Source organism: Triticum urartu, chromosome 2A, assembly GCF_056163025.1.
Source record: "Triticum urartu cultivar PI428250 chromosome 2A, HENAU_Tu73, whole genome shotgun sequence".
NCBI classification, from domain to species: Eukaryota; Viridiplantae; Streptophyta; class Magnoliopsida; order Poales; family Poaceae; genus Triticum; species Triticum urartu.
This window is the reverse complement of record NC_141874.1, coordinates 330,891,604-330,908,018: the sequence shown is the minus strand read 5'-3', so window position 1 is coordinate 330,908,018 and position 16,415 is coordinate 330,891,604. Positions and strand designations below refer to the sequence as shown.

Here is a 16,415-nt window from a genome sequence, read left to right as displayed (position 1 = left end):
GGTTATCGTTCGAGTCACTTGCAACTAGGTCTGCTGTCTTCTGAGGCAACCATGCCGAATATACACACCATGGTTAATAAATAGAAACATAATAAAGTTGAATATTTATTGGGATAGCAGCATAGAGCTTTCTTGTGGTTGAGATGCCATCTAAATTGTGTTTGTTCAGTTTTTGTAATAGCTGCATAGAACCGCCCTTGATGTATTGAATAGGTCAATGTTCATTTGTGTCGCTTGGTTACTTATCGACATTTTGCTTCCCCATAACAGGCTACGGGACTGGAGAACTGCAAGTGAAATAATTGAACATTTGGATTCCTCTCTCCCATCCATTTCTGTTGGGAAGCTAAACCATCTTCTGAATTTTCTTGGAAAATGTGGGAAGACAGAGAGTATGATGAAGGTACAATTGGTCTGCGTAACATAGCTTTCATACAGAACGTACTTTTGTTATTTCCAACTTCTTCTATGCAATTGATGTAGATACTTAAGCATTATCTGTTTTCGTAGACCATCAATTTGTTATGTTGTTCTGTATATGAAGCGGAAGTTGTACCAACCAGTTCACCCAAAAAGCCTAAGCTTAGGGAGACGGTCAGGCATTATACTCAAACACCCCCCTCGCGTATGAACTGGGTTGGAGATATGTGTGCATCGGAAGTAGAGGCAGATCACAATTATTTATTGCATGTACTGGGTTTTGAACCTAAAATCTCTTGGATTCAAATTATATGTGCTTGACCATTTCATCCATCAACTCAAGCTTAGAGAGGGTTAGATATGACATTCTGAACATGTTTGTCGTTGCTAGTTATGCTATAGACACCTAGCAATATTTTTTTAATGCACTATCACTTAGTGTTTTTGTCCTTACCATGATCAATTTAGACAGCATGGCTCCTCGTTTAAAAAGAATGGACTGCTTGCGCATAATGGCTTGCTGGATCCATATATCAATCTTTCCCCTTGAAGTCTGTTGTGTTTGGTTTGAGCCCAAGCCAACCTTGTCAAAAATTTGTGAGGGGGGAGGGGTAGTGGAGCTGGTACATGAAGTTACATCTACGCTCAGCTATTTACAATCCTAACCCTAGATGAATTGATGTACCTGAGGGCGGGTTGGCCTTTTACTTCCGTAATATCCTGAGAATATGCGTGGATCCCACTTGGTGCTGAAGATGTAGTTTTCCCGAGGCACCGAGCTGGTGGCATTCCTCAAGGTATTAACTTGGTGGAAATCCTATTGGGTCTCTGGTTGGTAGCAATTCCGCGGGGTGTCAAGTTGGTGGCGATCTCGAGAGGTTATAAGGTTTTCCGCAAAGTCTAGTAAGACGTTGAGTCCAAGTAGCACAGTGAACCTTCCCCAGCAGTAGCCCCTCGTAGGCCTGGGCCGTAAAGTAGCGCATGTCCGGGCCGATGCACGAATCCTAGAGGGGTTGGCGTGCCGACCGGATCAATGAATTTTGAGGCATGCGTGATGATGGTTGAATCCAACCTCTATGGTTCATTGGATTTACTCATGCATCCTTTTGATCCCATCACTCAGCATACTAGTGGTTGTATGATTGATGTAGCTCGCAAAACCTCTTGCCTTGGTCGTTGACTTCGCTTCCTTGGTGATTGGGCCCATGACCTCGGCTCTGCTACCCATGGTCGCTTTGGCGCGCACGATCCTGGTGTTCCTCCCGCGTCACACGGGCTTGTGGATGCTATCCGTCTACCTTCACCCAGTAAATACCGTGAGGGCACAGTTGGGTATCTTCTTGGGTTGGCTTGAGTTGCCTTGTGGCAGCCTGCTCCTTGTTTGGTTGTTGCTCCCCTTACTCCTGGAGCAAGTACGTCCTCATGATGGCGTAGAGCCTCTTAGTTGTTGACCGTAGACTTTGATGCAACTTGGCGTAGAGGGCTGGGTCACATATCGCCAGTCGCATGGCGGGGCACACGCTCTCGTCGGTGATGGTGCGGATTTGACACTATATGCTGGTGAAGTGCTTCTGGAATGCTTTGATAGATTTGCGTGGATCTTGAATGAGCGCGTAGGGTTTGACGGCGGTCACCTCCATAGTCTCATTCCCTTGGAAGTCAGCATGAAGATGCTAGCAAAGTTGTTCCCAAGTGCACTGATCTAGGAGCGAGCGCTAGGTATCATGACCGAGCCATCCCAGAGATCATGGTGGTTTCGTCGCCTCCCGCCACCTAGACGACGGCCTCGTACATAGGTGAACCCGCTCAGGTCGGCGTCACTTGCATAGCTCGGGAGGTCCGCTGGGCAAAGCTTATGCGGCCATGGCTTCACTTCAAGTCCTAGGCTAAGGGGGTTGCGCTCGTCGGCAATGTTGATGACTTCACATCTTCGAGCATACATTGTTTGTGCGGAGATGTATTTTTTGAAGCGCTCACTGTCTTCCTCTAGACCCAATGCGACACTCATCTTGCGCAGAGTAACCAATCTGGTCATGCCTGCTTAGGATGATGGTCTGGAGTGCTTCTACCTCCGAAGCTCCTCGGAGTGGCCGTCTCGCCCACACAATCATTTTTGCTATTGGCCATCTTTGCTCCTCGATGATTTCAGAATTCACCTTAACTTCCTCCCTTGCCGCATCACACTCTTGGGTTTGGTGGTGGCGAATTTCCTTGGTTTAAGCCATGCGGAGCGGGGTTCGGCTTTGCCGAGGCTATTGTGGTCACTTGTCGCGCATGTATGTTGGCGGCCTCGTGTAGGAGCGCCGCTAAGCAAATGGAGTCTGCTTGGGATGCTTCTAGGATGGCTTGCAGTTCTTCTGCCCTTGTGCTCGCGTCTGTGGCTTGTTGCCTGAGTGCTTCAACTTCCTCCTTGTTGATAATGACTTGTGCAGATCCTTCCGAGCTGGCGACCTGGGCATCGGTGGAGGGTTCATGTGCTTTGTTAGACGTGCGAGCCTGGCGCATGCTGCTTGTAGGTGACGTGGGTTGAGTCGTCTCCTTCCTCTTTGACGTGCTTATGTTTCTGTGGTGCCATCTCCTTGCCTTCCTGTCCTGGCGTCCAAGAGAGTGCACGGGGTGGATATTAGCTGGCCTTCCACATCGGTCCGTGACGGTTGTGCTCTCTTGGTCACACTGCTTCTGGCTAGGTTCCCATAGACGGCGCCAACTGTCATAGCATCATGGCTAGACTGTGAACTTGTTGCACCCCTAGCCGGATACAAAGACTGGCACGAGGTGCGCGGGAAACTTGACATGGGGACACGTGCCCCGTTTGCAGCGACCCGACGCGGAGCTACCTGAAACCAACAAGAATTGCAAGGTAGGAAGACAAGTTACAAATCTGCCCTCCGGCTATTTATAATCCTAACCATAGATGAACTGATGTACTTGAAGGCGAGTCGGTCTCTTTCTGTGGGAATATCATGAGAATATGCTGTGGGTTCTGCTCGGTTCTCAAGATGTAGATTTTCCGGGGCGAGCCGGTGGCAATCCCGCGAGGTTAAAGGTTTTCCACCAAGTCTAGAAAGATGTCGAGTCCGGGTAATAACGTGGGGACCCTTCCCCAACACGAACAATCTTGGGCGACGTGGTTGGCCTCACGAGCAGAGGCGCGTTCTTTTGTGGAATTGAGAACCATCTCTGCATATCTTGCCCATCAGGTAGGAGATCATGACTTTCTTGGTGGGCTGGAATGGCCTTCTAATTCCACACCTAAAACCAATCTCCGTTTCTCTGAATTATGATGCTTGATGAGAGGCTTTACTGAAGGCTCGCGAAAAGGATATGCGAGGGTGTTTTAGCGGGCTGCTCATATATATTCTCTGGAATGTGTGGAAGGATACTCCAACTAGTGGATGTGGCGCCCCTTGCTCATGAGGAGTTTGCCCTATGTAGATTGGCTTTGCTTAATATGTAGTCTGTTTGTTGGTAAAAAGTTGCTTGTATTTTGTCTTAGGAAAGGCTTAAGCAGTAGTTTTTGTTTACTCGAGTAATTGGCTTGTTGCTTCCTTGCGCTTGCTTTGGCAAGCTTTGTAACAAACTGCTTTTCCTTCTTTGTGAAAAAATATGCCAATATCTACAACATCAAATATATATAGTACTATATTTATGATGAATCTAATGAAGTTAATTTGGTGTCGTTAGATGTTAATATTTTTTTTTTGTAGACTTGGTCAAACTTTTTTAAGTTGAACTTGGGACAAAGCTAGAACTTCAAACAATTTTGTATGGATGGAGTACTTCATGTATCACCTATATAACTATATTTCTGATATTCTTGGCCCGAAGAAGCTGGTTTTATAGTTAAGAATGCTAGCTTCTTGACTAGTTTCAAAACCATCAAATCACGGTCTTTTCTTTCATGAAAATACATTGATACTCGAGGGACCCATGTAATCTCATATCTAAACACTGGACTTGTGAGGAAATAGTTTCAATAAAGGTGCTTAGATTATTGGATGTGCTTTCCAGTTTATGTTTTACCCTGAGTCCTTGTAAAGATGGGCCTAAGATATTTAATTTTCTCTAATGTAGCTGTTTTACAAGATGGTGAGTGCATGCTCTACTGTAGGCCTTTCTACTTATAAGGTTCTGCTGAGAAATCTCTTAGCAGTTGGAAAATGGAGAAAGTATGTCGAGGTAAAGATAGGTATTCACTAGTATCCGTATCACTTATGATTACATATTTGCATGGACATCTATATCTGGTACATTCAATTTGCACAACTGTGCTCTGGCAGCATGATGGTGTACTGCAGATACACATTTATCTTGGAACAACTTCACATTTTTACCTCAGAAAAAAACCTCACATTTTTTTCTTCTGTTTTGACCTGTATTATGTTGGTCCTTGTAAAACCTGCACCAATATGTGCTTCTGGGATCATAAGAACTGTGGCAAAAGCAAGTGATTTGACATTACATTGAAAGTTTTGCTTGAGTTACTTCTTCCATGAGCAAAGCTCTAATGTCAGCAATAAAATGCTAGTACTGGACGGGTATTTGAGCCTCCATTATATAAACAGAAAACTAGACTCGTGGTTGTTTATGGGCATGAAACTGAACTCCTTTGTTTTCTGAAACATGTAGGTTTTGCAGTGGATGGAGGATGCTGGAGTCCGTCCAACACTATATATGTATCAAAATGTTCTTCCATATATTTGGAGGGACAATAGCATGGATTATGTCACTCTTATGCAGGAAAAAATAAGTATGTTACTTCTTTAACTTTAGGAGAAGTACTATTTTATCATGCAAGAACCTCTTTCAACATTTCTGTTTTCCCCTTGCCATTAGTGATCTAGTCAAATCTAGAACATGTCTTGTTTGGTGCTTGTGGTTGTTGAACTATCATTGTTGTAGACCTGATCATTTACATGGTTTTATCCTTTTCCAGGAAGTGTCATATTTTTCAACAGTTTCTGTACAGGGAACATTTTTTGATATTTTAGTAGTCAATAAAGTGTCGAAGTATCTTATGTTTGTTAATTTGTAGTTGTGATAGGAAAGAAATAGTGAAGACATAGCTACATCATGTAATCCAGATATTCAGAAAACATAAAACTGTGGCATTTAGACAGCGAACTGAACCATCTATGCTACCTATACGAGGCATAGCCTTCCATCATCTCGTATACTCCTTTATTGAGAAAATGCAAAAGCTTCTGTCTTGCATATATAGGAAAAGAGAGTCGTGTACGAGGCCAAGAGGGCCACACCCGAAAGTAGAATACCACACACCTGCAAGCTAAGGCGCCACCGGAAGCATCACCACAAGACCCAATGCTCCCACTGATGTAGGGTGGAACCCTAGGGGCTGATCTTTTACGATTTGAAGGGGGATTCCTGAAGAACATGACGAACACATGAAAAATGCAAGGGGAAAAACAAGAGGAAACATTCAAATTGACTTGATTCAATCACACATATGCTAGATCCATGAACACAAGAGATCACAAGATCCAAAGACAACAAAGGAAAGATACAAGTAGCTAGTTCTTCTCCAACATGAGGTCTTGAATCCACTATGGGATCTTCTCCGTAAAGAGGTCTTGAATCCACTTGGGGGATCTTCTCCTAGATGGAGGGCTTGGCCTCCAATGGATCAAGTGGATGAGCAACGCTCTATCTCTCAATGAGCTAAATCAATGCTAACCCTAAAACGTTGGGGAGAAAAGTACATATAGTCTAGGGGGCGAAGGAAGTACATATAGTCTAGGGGCCGAAGGGATACATGGACTTTGGCCCTTTGCAATGTGCGCAGACAGGGGGGCTGGGCGTCGGGCCGGATGTCTGGGCCTTCACGAGGTGCCGGATGTCCGGGGGAGGGGGGGGGGGTGTCCGGACAGGCAGGGACCAATTTCGGTGCTCTCCGGATAGGCGTTATCCGAATTTTCAAGCTGGAGTCCGGATGTCTGGTGGCTCACGTCGGCCCAGATGTCCGGGGCCTGAGCCGGATGCTTGGGCTGGCGGGGGCCGGCTTCGGTGAGGTTCTGTGAAGGATGCCGGATTTTCGGGCTGGGACCGGATGTCCGGGCTCGCATCAGGCCGGATGTTCGGGCCCTGTAGCTCGACGACTGGGGGGTGGGGGGGGGGCGGATGTTCGGACATACAGGGTATAGTTTCGGTGCTCTCTGGATATGCGTGGTCCGGATTTTCGGGCTGGAGTCCAGATGTCCGGTGGCTCACGTCGGGCCGGATGTCCGGGGCCTGAGCCGGATGTATGGGCTGGCGGGGGCCGGCTTTGGTGAGGTTTTGTGAAGGATGCTGGATTTCCGGGCTGGGGCCGGATGTCCGGGCTCGCGTCGGGCCGGATGTTCAGGCCCTGTAGCTCGACGGCTGGGCGACTGCTGATGACACTTTCAGGGGCCGGATGTTCAGGGTCCTGGGAGTTGTTCTCGGTCCCTTCCATTGGTTCTCTTCATCCTTGAAGTTGGGGACTTGTTCGTCTTTGCATATCCGAGAGGGTCCTTTTGATATCTGATCATGCACAACATTTCGGACTTAGGTAGTAGCCATGTCTCGAGTGAGTCATATGGAATATCACTAAGGAGAGATGTCACCTCGGTCTCGAGAGCTCTAGCTCGTGCTCGTGTCATCGGTCCTCTTGGCACTTGGTGAGACAATGGTAGGTCCATGGGATGACCATAGGATGGTCCACATCATCTCCCCCACCCCCTGGGAAAGATCCGACCTCGGATCAGAAGCCTCATCACCGTGGTAGGGAGAGAAATCCTTGACGTTGAATATGCCGCTCACGAAGTACTTGTCGCGTGGGATGTCGATCTTGTAGGCGTTGTTGTTGTTGTAGTGTTCTAGCACCTTGAAGGGTCTGTCGGCTCGTGGTAGGAGCTTGGACTTGCGTTCGTTGGGGAAGCGTTCCTTGCGAAGGAGTAGCCACACAAGATCTCCGGTGTTGAATATCATGGGATTCTTGTTGAAGTTGATCTTGGTCGCAGGCGTTGTACTTGGCGCTCGATGGTGTGCCTTGTATCTTCATGCATCTTCTTGAGATAGCTCGCTCGTGCACTCGCGTCCATGTTGATGCGCTTTTGTAGTGGTAGAGGTAGAATGTTCAATGGGGACAACAGGTTGAAACCGCAGACGACCTCGAAGGAGGGGACTTGCCGGTAGTCAGATGTCTTGTGCGATTGTAGGTGTACTCGAGTATAGGTAAGCGCTCTTCCCATCCGTTGATGTTCTTTTTTATGAACACACGTAGGAGGGTAGATAGCGTCTGATTCATGACCTTCGTTTAGTCGTCGATTCGTGGGTGGTATGCCGAGGAGAATAGGAGCTTGATACCGAGCTTGGCGCATAGAGTCTTTCAAAAGTAGTTTAGGAACTTGACGTCATGGTCCGACACAATAGTCTTGGACCAAAAGTAGCGAGAGACGTCACGGAACATCTTGGGCCAAAAGTAGTTATTGGAGAGCGTAGCGAATGTCTTGTAACGTCCAAAGTGTCCCATAAGTCCTCCATGAGCTTCTTGCAAAAGTAACAAAGGAAGAGAAGACTCGGGGGTACATAGTTTGTTAGCTCGCATAAGACACTCATCCTTGATGTAATATCGTTCTCAAGATGTATGCGTCAAGCATTTGGCATATGGAATAGCAAAAGTAACATCATGCGCATACAAGTCTTTTATGTGCTTAAAGCCAATGACATTCAATCCAAGTTTAGTTACAAGCATGCATTTGCGGGATAAAGCATCCGCCACAACATTTTCCTTACCTTTGATATACTTGATAACATAAGGAAATAACTCAATGAATTCACTCCACTTCGCGTGACGCTTATTCAATTTAGTTTGACCCTTAAGGTACTTAAGCGTTTCATGATCCGTAGGGATGGCAAATTCATGAGGGCGAAGATAATGTTCCTACATATGCAAAACTCGCACTAAGGCATATAGCTCCTTGTCATAAATTGGATAGTTTAGTTGTGCTCCAGAAAGTTTCTCACTAAAGTAAGCTATGAGGCGCTTCTTTTGCATTAACACACCTCCTATATCGTTGCCACTAGCATCACAATGAACTTCAAAAGTTTTGTTAAAATTGGACAAAGCAAGCAAAGGAGCATGTGTAAGCAAATTCTTAAGCTTATGAAATGCGGTATCTTGGGATGGTCCCCATACAAATGGTGCATTTTTTTACTCAAGGCATCCAAAAGGGATGCAATAGTGCTAAAGTCCTTAACGAATCTATGATAGAAACTGGCTAAGCCAAGGAAACCACGCACTTTGTTGCATGTTGGTTGATTGTGGCCAACTTTTAATACTTCCTCTGTTCATTTTTATAAGGCCTTGAAGACATTTCAGACAACATGCAAAACAATTTATTTTCAGTTGTCTGAAACGACTTATAAAAATAAACGGAGGGAGTAGTATCAATTTTAGCTTCATCTACATGAACACCCTTAGAAGACACAACAAAATCCAAAAAAATAAGCTTATCAAACCAAAAAGGGATTTGTCCATATTAACATAAAGGCGTTCTTTTCTTAGAGTTTGCAAAACGGTTCTAAGATGGGTGACATGATCGTATAGGGACATGCTAAACACAAGAATATCATCAAAATAGACCACAACAAATACGCCAATGCAAGGGCGGAGAACATAATGCATTACATGCATAAAAGTGCTGGGTGTTTCGGATAAGCCCATAGGCATAACGAGATTCTTACAAGGCAAATTTGGTTTTAAAAGCGGTTTTTCATTCATCACCTTCTTGAATGCGAATTTGATAATAACCACTTTTAAGATCAATATTAGAGAATATGGTAGCTCCGCTAACAGTGATAACATTGATAGGACAACAATCGGAACACATGCGAAAACTACCGTCTTTCTTAGGCACAAGAATTACCGGCACGACGCAATGACTTAAACTTTCACATACATGCCCATTGTCAATGAGTTGTTGTATTTGCCTCTGAATTTCTTTGGTTTCTTTCGGGTTGACGCGGTAGGGTGCCTTGTTTGGTAACGGTGTGCCGGGGGTGAGGTTGATTCGGTATTCGATGCCGTGTAAAGGAGGTAGTCCCGGAGATAGCTCATCAGGGAAAACATCCTTGAATTCCTGCAATAAAGAAGACAACACTAAAGGTAGATGATGAGAGGTGTTAGTTTTTGTTGCCTCATCCTTGCACAGTAGGACATAGTGTATAACACTTGATGGGTTCTCACACACTTCTCTCATCTCACTTTTGGTAGCAAATAACACTAAGTTTTTCTTGTCGCTCATCGTGGAGGCATTCAATTTTGGCTTGCGGCGTTCACTCTCTTTTTGGTGGCTCACTCTCTCACTATTCTTTCTGCGATGGGTAATCGCTTGCTTGTCGACGATCACTTAGCTTGGTGACATATGTCATAGTACGTACTCCTTCCCCTTCATCTTGAAGCTATAGTGATTGGTTCCTCCATTGTGCATGACATCGCGATCAAATTGCCAAGGTTGTCCAAGCAAGAGGTGGTAAACGGACATAAGAACCACATCACACTCCAAAGTGTCTCCGTATGCGCCAATCTTGAAGGAGACTTGAACGGTGTGCTTCACTTGGATGGTGTTGGAGTTGTTATACCATTGGACCTTGTAGAGACGAGGATGCTTCATCTTGACCAATTGTACCTTGGAACATAGTGAAGGAAATATACCCTGGAGGCAATAATAAAGTTGTTATTTTACATTTTCTTATATCATGATAAATGTTTATTATTTATACTAGAATTGTATTAACCAGAAACTTGATACATGTGTGGATATATAGACAAAACACAGTGTCTCTAGTAAGCCTCTACTAGACTAGCTCATTAATCATAGATGGTTAAGTTTCCTAACCATAGACATGTGTTGTCATTTGATGAATGAGATCACATCATTAGAAGAATGATGTGATGGACAAGACCCATCCGTTAGCTTAGCATAATGATTGTTAAGTTTTATTGCTATTGCTTTCTTCATGACTTATACATATTCCTTTGACTACGAGATTATACAACTCCCGGATATCGGAGGAATACCTTATGTGCTATCAAGCGTCACAATGTAACCGGGTGATTATAAAGATGCTCTATAGGTATCTCCGAAGGTGTTTCTTGGGTTGGCATAGATCGAGATTATGATTTGTCACTCTAAGTACCGGAGAGGTATCTTTGGGCCCTCTCGGTAATGCACATCATAATAAGCCTTGCAAACAATGTGACTAATGAGTTAACGGGATGATGCATTATGAAACGGGTAAAGAGACTTGCCGGTAACGAGATTGAATTAGGTATGTGTAGCACCTAGATGTAACTTGCCATATTTGTAACTCCGACTCTTGCCATTTTCGGCCTCAAGTTATGAGATTCCCTTCGTGGTTGGGTTCTGTCTTTGTTTTGTATTTTGTTCATGTCATGCATTTTATCATGTGCATCGCATTTGCATTCGTTTTCGTCTCATGCATCTGAGCATTTTCCCCATTGCCCGTTTCGCAATCCGACACTCCTACATGCACCAGTGCACCCCTTGTGTCTCTTTTCGTGAATGGGAGTTAAACGTTCTCGGAATGGGTTGAGATTTGTCAAGTGGCCTTGGTACACCATCGATAGACCGCCTGTCAAATTTCGTTCCATTTGAAGCTCGTTTGATACCCCAACGGTTAACCGGGTAACCGCAACAGCCTCTTGTGTGTTACAGCCCAACACCCCTCCAAAACAGCCCAATAACCCATCTAAACCATCTCCATGTTTTTCGCCGTCGGATCACGATCGTGTGGGCGAAAACCACACCTCTTTTAGACATTCCTAACTCCCCTACCTATATAAATGGGTCTCCCCGTCCATTCCCGGGTCCAAACCCTAAAAAATCGCCCCTCTTGTCCGTCGGACGTGTCCGCACCGCCCGGACACGCTGTGTCGCCGTGCCGAGCCACCCAGATCGCGCCACGTGGCCCTCCACAGCCACGGCCCGTGGGGCCCGAAGCCGGCCCGCGCGAGCCCGCGTCGCCAGGCCGCCTCCTCCCGCGCCTCCCCGCGCCGCCGCCGCGCGCCACCACGCCTCGCCGCGCCGCCCGAGCGCTCGCCCGCCTCCTCCTCGCGCCGCCGCCGCGCGCCACCAAGCCTCGCCGCGCCGCCCGAGCGCTTGCCCGCCTCCTCCCCGCGCCTTCGCGCCGCCGCCGCGCGCCACCACGCCTCGCCGCCGGCCGCCGCCACCTCGTGCCGTCCGAGCGCTCGCCCGCCTCGCTCGTCGTGCCGCCCTGCCGTCGTGCTGCACCGCCTCCATCTCCTTGTCGCCGGCCCGAGCTCCTCCGCCGCCCCGAGCTCCGGCGACCCCGGATCCACCGACCCCTCCTTCCCCGGCCGCCGGCGACCACCCGCCTCCAACTTCGGCCGCCGCACCAGTCTCCTCTGGCGATCCTCGAACCTCGTGCAACCCTAGATCTGGAAATTCGGAGGGTATAATTTCCACTAAGTCTTTTCCCTGATATTTTTATGCCCCTGTTCATAGTGATATATCTCCGTGCTCGGTGATCCGAATCATGCATATGATATGTCAAATTGTTCGTCTCGTTGAGCTCTTCATGTTAGAAGCATTTTCATGCATGTTACTGTACCTTATGATGCCATTTTCTTTGATGCAGGAGTGCTATAAAATGTTAGCTGCTGGTACTTATCAGATCATGAGGTTTTGTCATTTTTGTTGCATTTGATGTGTGCATTATTTGAGCATGAGGTCTACATGTGTTTTGAACTACATCATGCCATCTGTACAGAGGTGCAAGCCTTGCATTTTTGTGATCTATGTGGTGACTAGCACACGCATGCAAACTAGGCTCCGTGATGTTGTTGTTTTCAGGGATTTAGGATTTTGCTAAGTCTTTTTCCTGCTGTTATTTTGATGCCATGTAAACTTGATGCTACATAGTGATCCATGCTTATTTTGAGATACTTCAGTAAGGATGTTTGGAACATGTGGTTATGCTTTATCTCTTCATGCCCCTGTTTGCAATTATGGAGTGCTCTAGTATGTCTTTTTCTTGCTCTAGTTTTGCTATAAAATGTTTCTGGCAGATTGTTAACATGTCAATCAATATTGCCATGTGTTTTGCTAGTGATCCATGCATCCTATGAACTTCCTCTTGCCATGGTTAGCTTCATGAACATGTCATCTTGCTATTGGTATGCTTATGTTGTCATGTAATGCTTTGTGGTGAGTGGCATGAGCTCGCAAAGTTGCTATCGTGAATCTGTTTATGCCATGCTCTGTTTTTCTGCTAAGTCTGAAACTGTTAATAAACTTGCTATGTTTACATGGGTGCCATCATATCTTCTGTGCCTTTTTGGCTCATGTTTAGTAAGGGACTTTTGTTCTATTCATTTAGTAGTATCGTGTCATGCCTTTGTTTGTTATGATATGTTCCTGTAGCATGTTGTTTGCTTGCTTTAAACAATGCTTCCTGATGTTGTTTTTGACATGTTAGTATTTTCACTAAGTTTGTGATGCTAATATTTTTTGCATTTTTGCCATGCTTGTTTGAACCTGTTCTAGTGTGATTTAGCCGTAGCTCGGTGTTCATGTTTTGTCAAGCATCTCTTGTACATCACTGCCATATGCTTTGTTGCTATGTTGGAGTGCAGTAGCTTGGTTTTTTGTTGCATTCTAAGTGGCATCATGCTGTTAATCGCAGAATAGTATCAACCTTGTTTTGCTTGCCATTTGCAAACCGTGCATCCGTTTTCGGTGATCTTTATATCGATTTCAACCGAAATCATCTCATCTTTCTAGCGGCATACTTGGTTTGCCAAGTTGATGCCTTGATCATTCTTTCCCTTCCGGAGCACACATATGTATTGCATATCATATCTTGCATATCATGCCATGTATTGCATCATGTTGCTTGTGCATTGCACCGTGATTGATTGTTGTTTCATTGCTTGTGTTCTTGCCTTGGGTAGAGCCGGGAGATGAGTACGTGACCGAGGAACCTGTTGAGTACGCTAACGAGGATCAAGCTTTCGACAACTCTGAGAACTTTGTAGGCAAGATGACCATACCCTCGAAATCACTTATATCTTTGTTTTGCTAGCTGTTCGCTCTATCACTATGTCGCGCTACCTATCACTTGCTATATCATGTCTCCCATATTGCCATGTCAAGCCTCTAACCCATCTTCGTAGCAAACCGTTGTTTGGCTATGTTACCGCTTTTGCTTAGCTCCTCTTATAGCGTTGCTAATTGCAGGTGAAGCTGAAGTTTGTTCCATGTTGGAACATGGATATTGTTGGGATATCATTATTATCTCTTATTTACTTTAATGCATCTATATACTTGGTAAAGGGTGGAAGGCTCGGCCTTATGCCCTGTGTTTTGTTTCACTCTTGCCGCCCTAGTTTTCGTCATACCGGTGTTATGTTCCTTGATTTTGCGTTCATTACGTGGTTGAGTGTTATAGGAACCCCTTGACAGTTCGCCTTGAATAAAACTCCTACAGCAAGGCCCAACCTTGGTTTTACCATTTGCCTACCTACCATCATATACCTTTTCCTTGGATTCTGCAGACTCAAGGCTCATCTTTATTTTAAACCCTTCCCCCCGGGCCAGTGCTCCTTTGAGTGTTGGTCCGAAACAGGCAGCCTGCAGGGCCACCTCAGGGCAACTTGAGGGCTGGTTTTACTCGTAACTTGACCTATTCGGTGTGCCCTGAGAACGAGATACGTGCGACTCCTATCGGGATTTGTCAGCACATCGGGCGGCTTTGCTGGTCTTGTTTTACCATTGTCGAGATGTCTTGTAACCAGGATTCCGAGACTGATCGGGTCTTCCCGGGAGAAGGAATATCCTTCGTTGACTATGAGAGCTTGTGATGGTCTAAGTTGGGACACCCCTGCAGGGTATAAACTTTTGAGAGCCGTGCCCGCGGCTATGTGGTAGATGAGAATTTGTTAATATCCGGTTGTAGAGAACTTGACATTTTACTTAATTAAAATGAATCAACCGCGTGTGTAGCCGTGATGGTCTCATTTCGGCGGAGTCCGGAAAGTGAACACGGCCTTGTGTTATGCATGAACGTAAGTAGCTTCAGGATCACTTCTTGATCACTTCTAGCTTCTCGACCGTTGCGTTGCTTCTCTTTTTGCTCTCATTTGCGTATGTTAGCCACCATATATGCTTAGTACTTGCTGCAGCTCCACCTCACTATCCTTTCCTACCCATAAGCTTAAATAGTCTTGATCTCGCGGGTGTGAGATTGCTGAGTCCTCGTGACTCACGGATACTTCCAAACAGTTGCAGGTGTTGAGGATACCAGTGCAAGTGATGCTACCAAACTCAAGTGGGAGTTTGATGAGGATTCGGGCCGTTACTATGTTTCTTTTTCGGATGATCAGTAGTGGAGCCCAGTTGGGACGATCGGGGATCTAGCTTTTGGGGTTTATCTTCCTTTTATTCGGATTTGACCGTAGTCGGTCTTTGAGTATTTGGAGTGTATTTGGATGATGTATGAATTATTTATGTATTGTGTGAAGTGGCAATTGTAAGCCAACTCTTTATCGCTTTCTTATTCAGTACATGGGATGTGTGAAGATTACCCCTCTTGCGACAAGCCTACCATGCGGCTATGCCGCCAAGTCGCGCCTCGATACGTGGGAGATATTGCCGCATTGTTGGTGTGACAGTATGAAGATACCGACGATCGAATCTTGGGCAAGTAACGTACCGATGACAAAGGAAATAACGTATGTTATCGTGACGGTTTGATCGATAAAGATATTCGTAGAATATGTGGGAGCCAATATGAGCATCCAGGTTCCGCTATTGGTTATTGACCGGAGAGATGTCTCGGTCATGTCTATATAATTCTCTAACCCGTAGGTCCGCACGCTTAACGTTCGATGATGATTTTGTATTATATGAGTTATGTGATTTGATGACTGAATGTTGATCGGAGTCCCGAATGAGATCACGGACATGACAAGGAGTCTCAAAATGGTTGAGAGGTAAAGATTGATATATAGGATGATGGTATTCGGACACTGGAAGTGTTTCGGGATGTACCGTGTACTTATCGGGTCACCGGAAGGGGTTCCGAGCACCCTGGCAAAAGATATGGGCCTTATGGGCCAAGAGGGAAAACACACCAGCCACAAAAGGGCTGGTGCGTCCACCTCCCATACGGGCTGGCCAAATTGGAGAAGGAAAGAAAAAAGGGAATAGGATTCCCCCTTCCCCCTCTTCCCTTCCTACTTCCCCCTCTTCCCTTCCTACTCCGAATAGGAATAGGAAAGGGGAGGCCTAATTGGGAGGACCCCAAGTAGGATTCCTCCTACTTGAGGCGCCCCATTGGCTGTCTCTCCTCCCCTCCAACCTATATATATGAGGGGGGCACCGCTAGAACACACACGAACCATTGTTAGCCGTGTGCGGCGCCCCCTCCATAGTTTACACATCCGGTCATATCCACATAGTGCTTAGGCGAAGCCCTACGCGGATCACTTTTCACCATCATCGTCATCACGTCATCATGCTAACTGAACTCTCCCTCGACACTTTGTTGTATCAAGAGTTCGAGGGACGTCATCGAGCTGAACATATGCAGAACTCGGAGGTGCCGTATGTTTGGTGCTTGATCGGTCAAAACGAGAAGAAGTTCGACTACATCAACCGTGTTGTCAAACGCTTTCGCTTTTGGTCTATGAGGGTACGTGGACACATTCTCCCCCTCTTGTTGCTATGCATCTCCTAGATAGATCTTGCGTGAGCGTAGGATTTTTTTGGAAATTGCATGCTACGTTTCTCAACAGTGGTATTCGAGTCAGGTCTATGCGTAGATGATATGCACGAGTAGAACACAAAGAGGTGGGCGGTGATCGTCATACTGGTTACCACCAATGTCTTATTTTGATTCAGCGGTATTGTTGGATGAAGCGGCCCGGACCAACCTTACATAACCACGTTCATGAGACCGGTTTCATCGAC

The 16,415-nt window shown here is 46.0% G+C and overlaps 1 protein-coding gene across 14 annotated transcripts in view; it reads left to right on the top strand.

Moving 5' to 3' along the window:
* The window catches only part of EMB2654 (Tetratricopeptide repeat (TPR)-like superfamily protein), a 30,672-nt gene extending 15,677 nt beyond the window's left edge, over positions 1-14,995 (top strand). The window contains exons 7-11 of one of the 14 annotated variants that reach the window (XM_087543818.1): positions 271-403; positions 4,495-4,599; positions 5,050-5,170; positions 13,397-13,480; positions 14,727-14,995. In XM_087543818.1, coding sequence (XP_087399944.1) covers positions 271-403; positions 4,495-4,599; positions 5,050-5,170; positions 13,397-13,480; positions 14,727-14,830 — 547 coding nt within the window. In that variant the 3' untranslated portion in view covers positions 14,831-14,995. The other 13 variants (XM_087543819.1, XM_048700316.2, XM_048700323.2 and 10 more) reach the window with 13 other exon arrangements.
* The last annotated feature ends 1,420 nt before the right edge of the window (positions 14,996-16,415 follow it).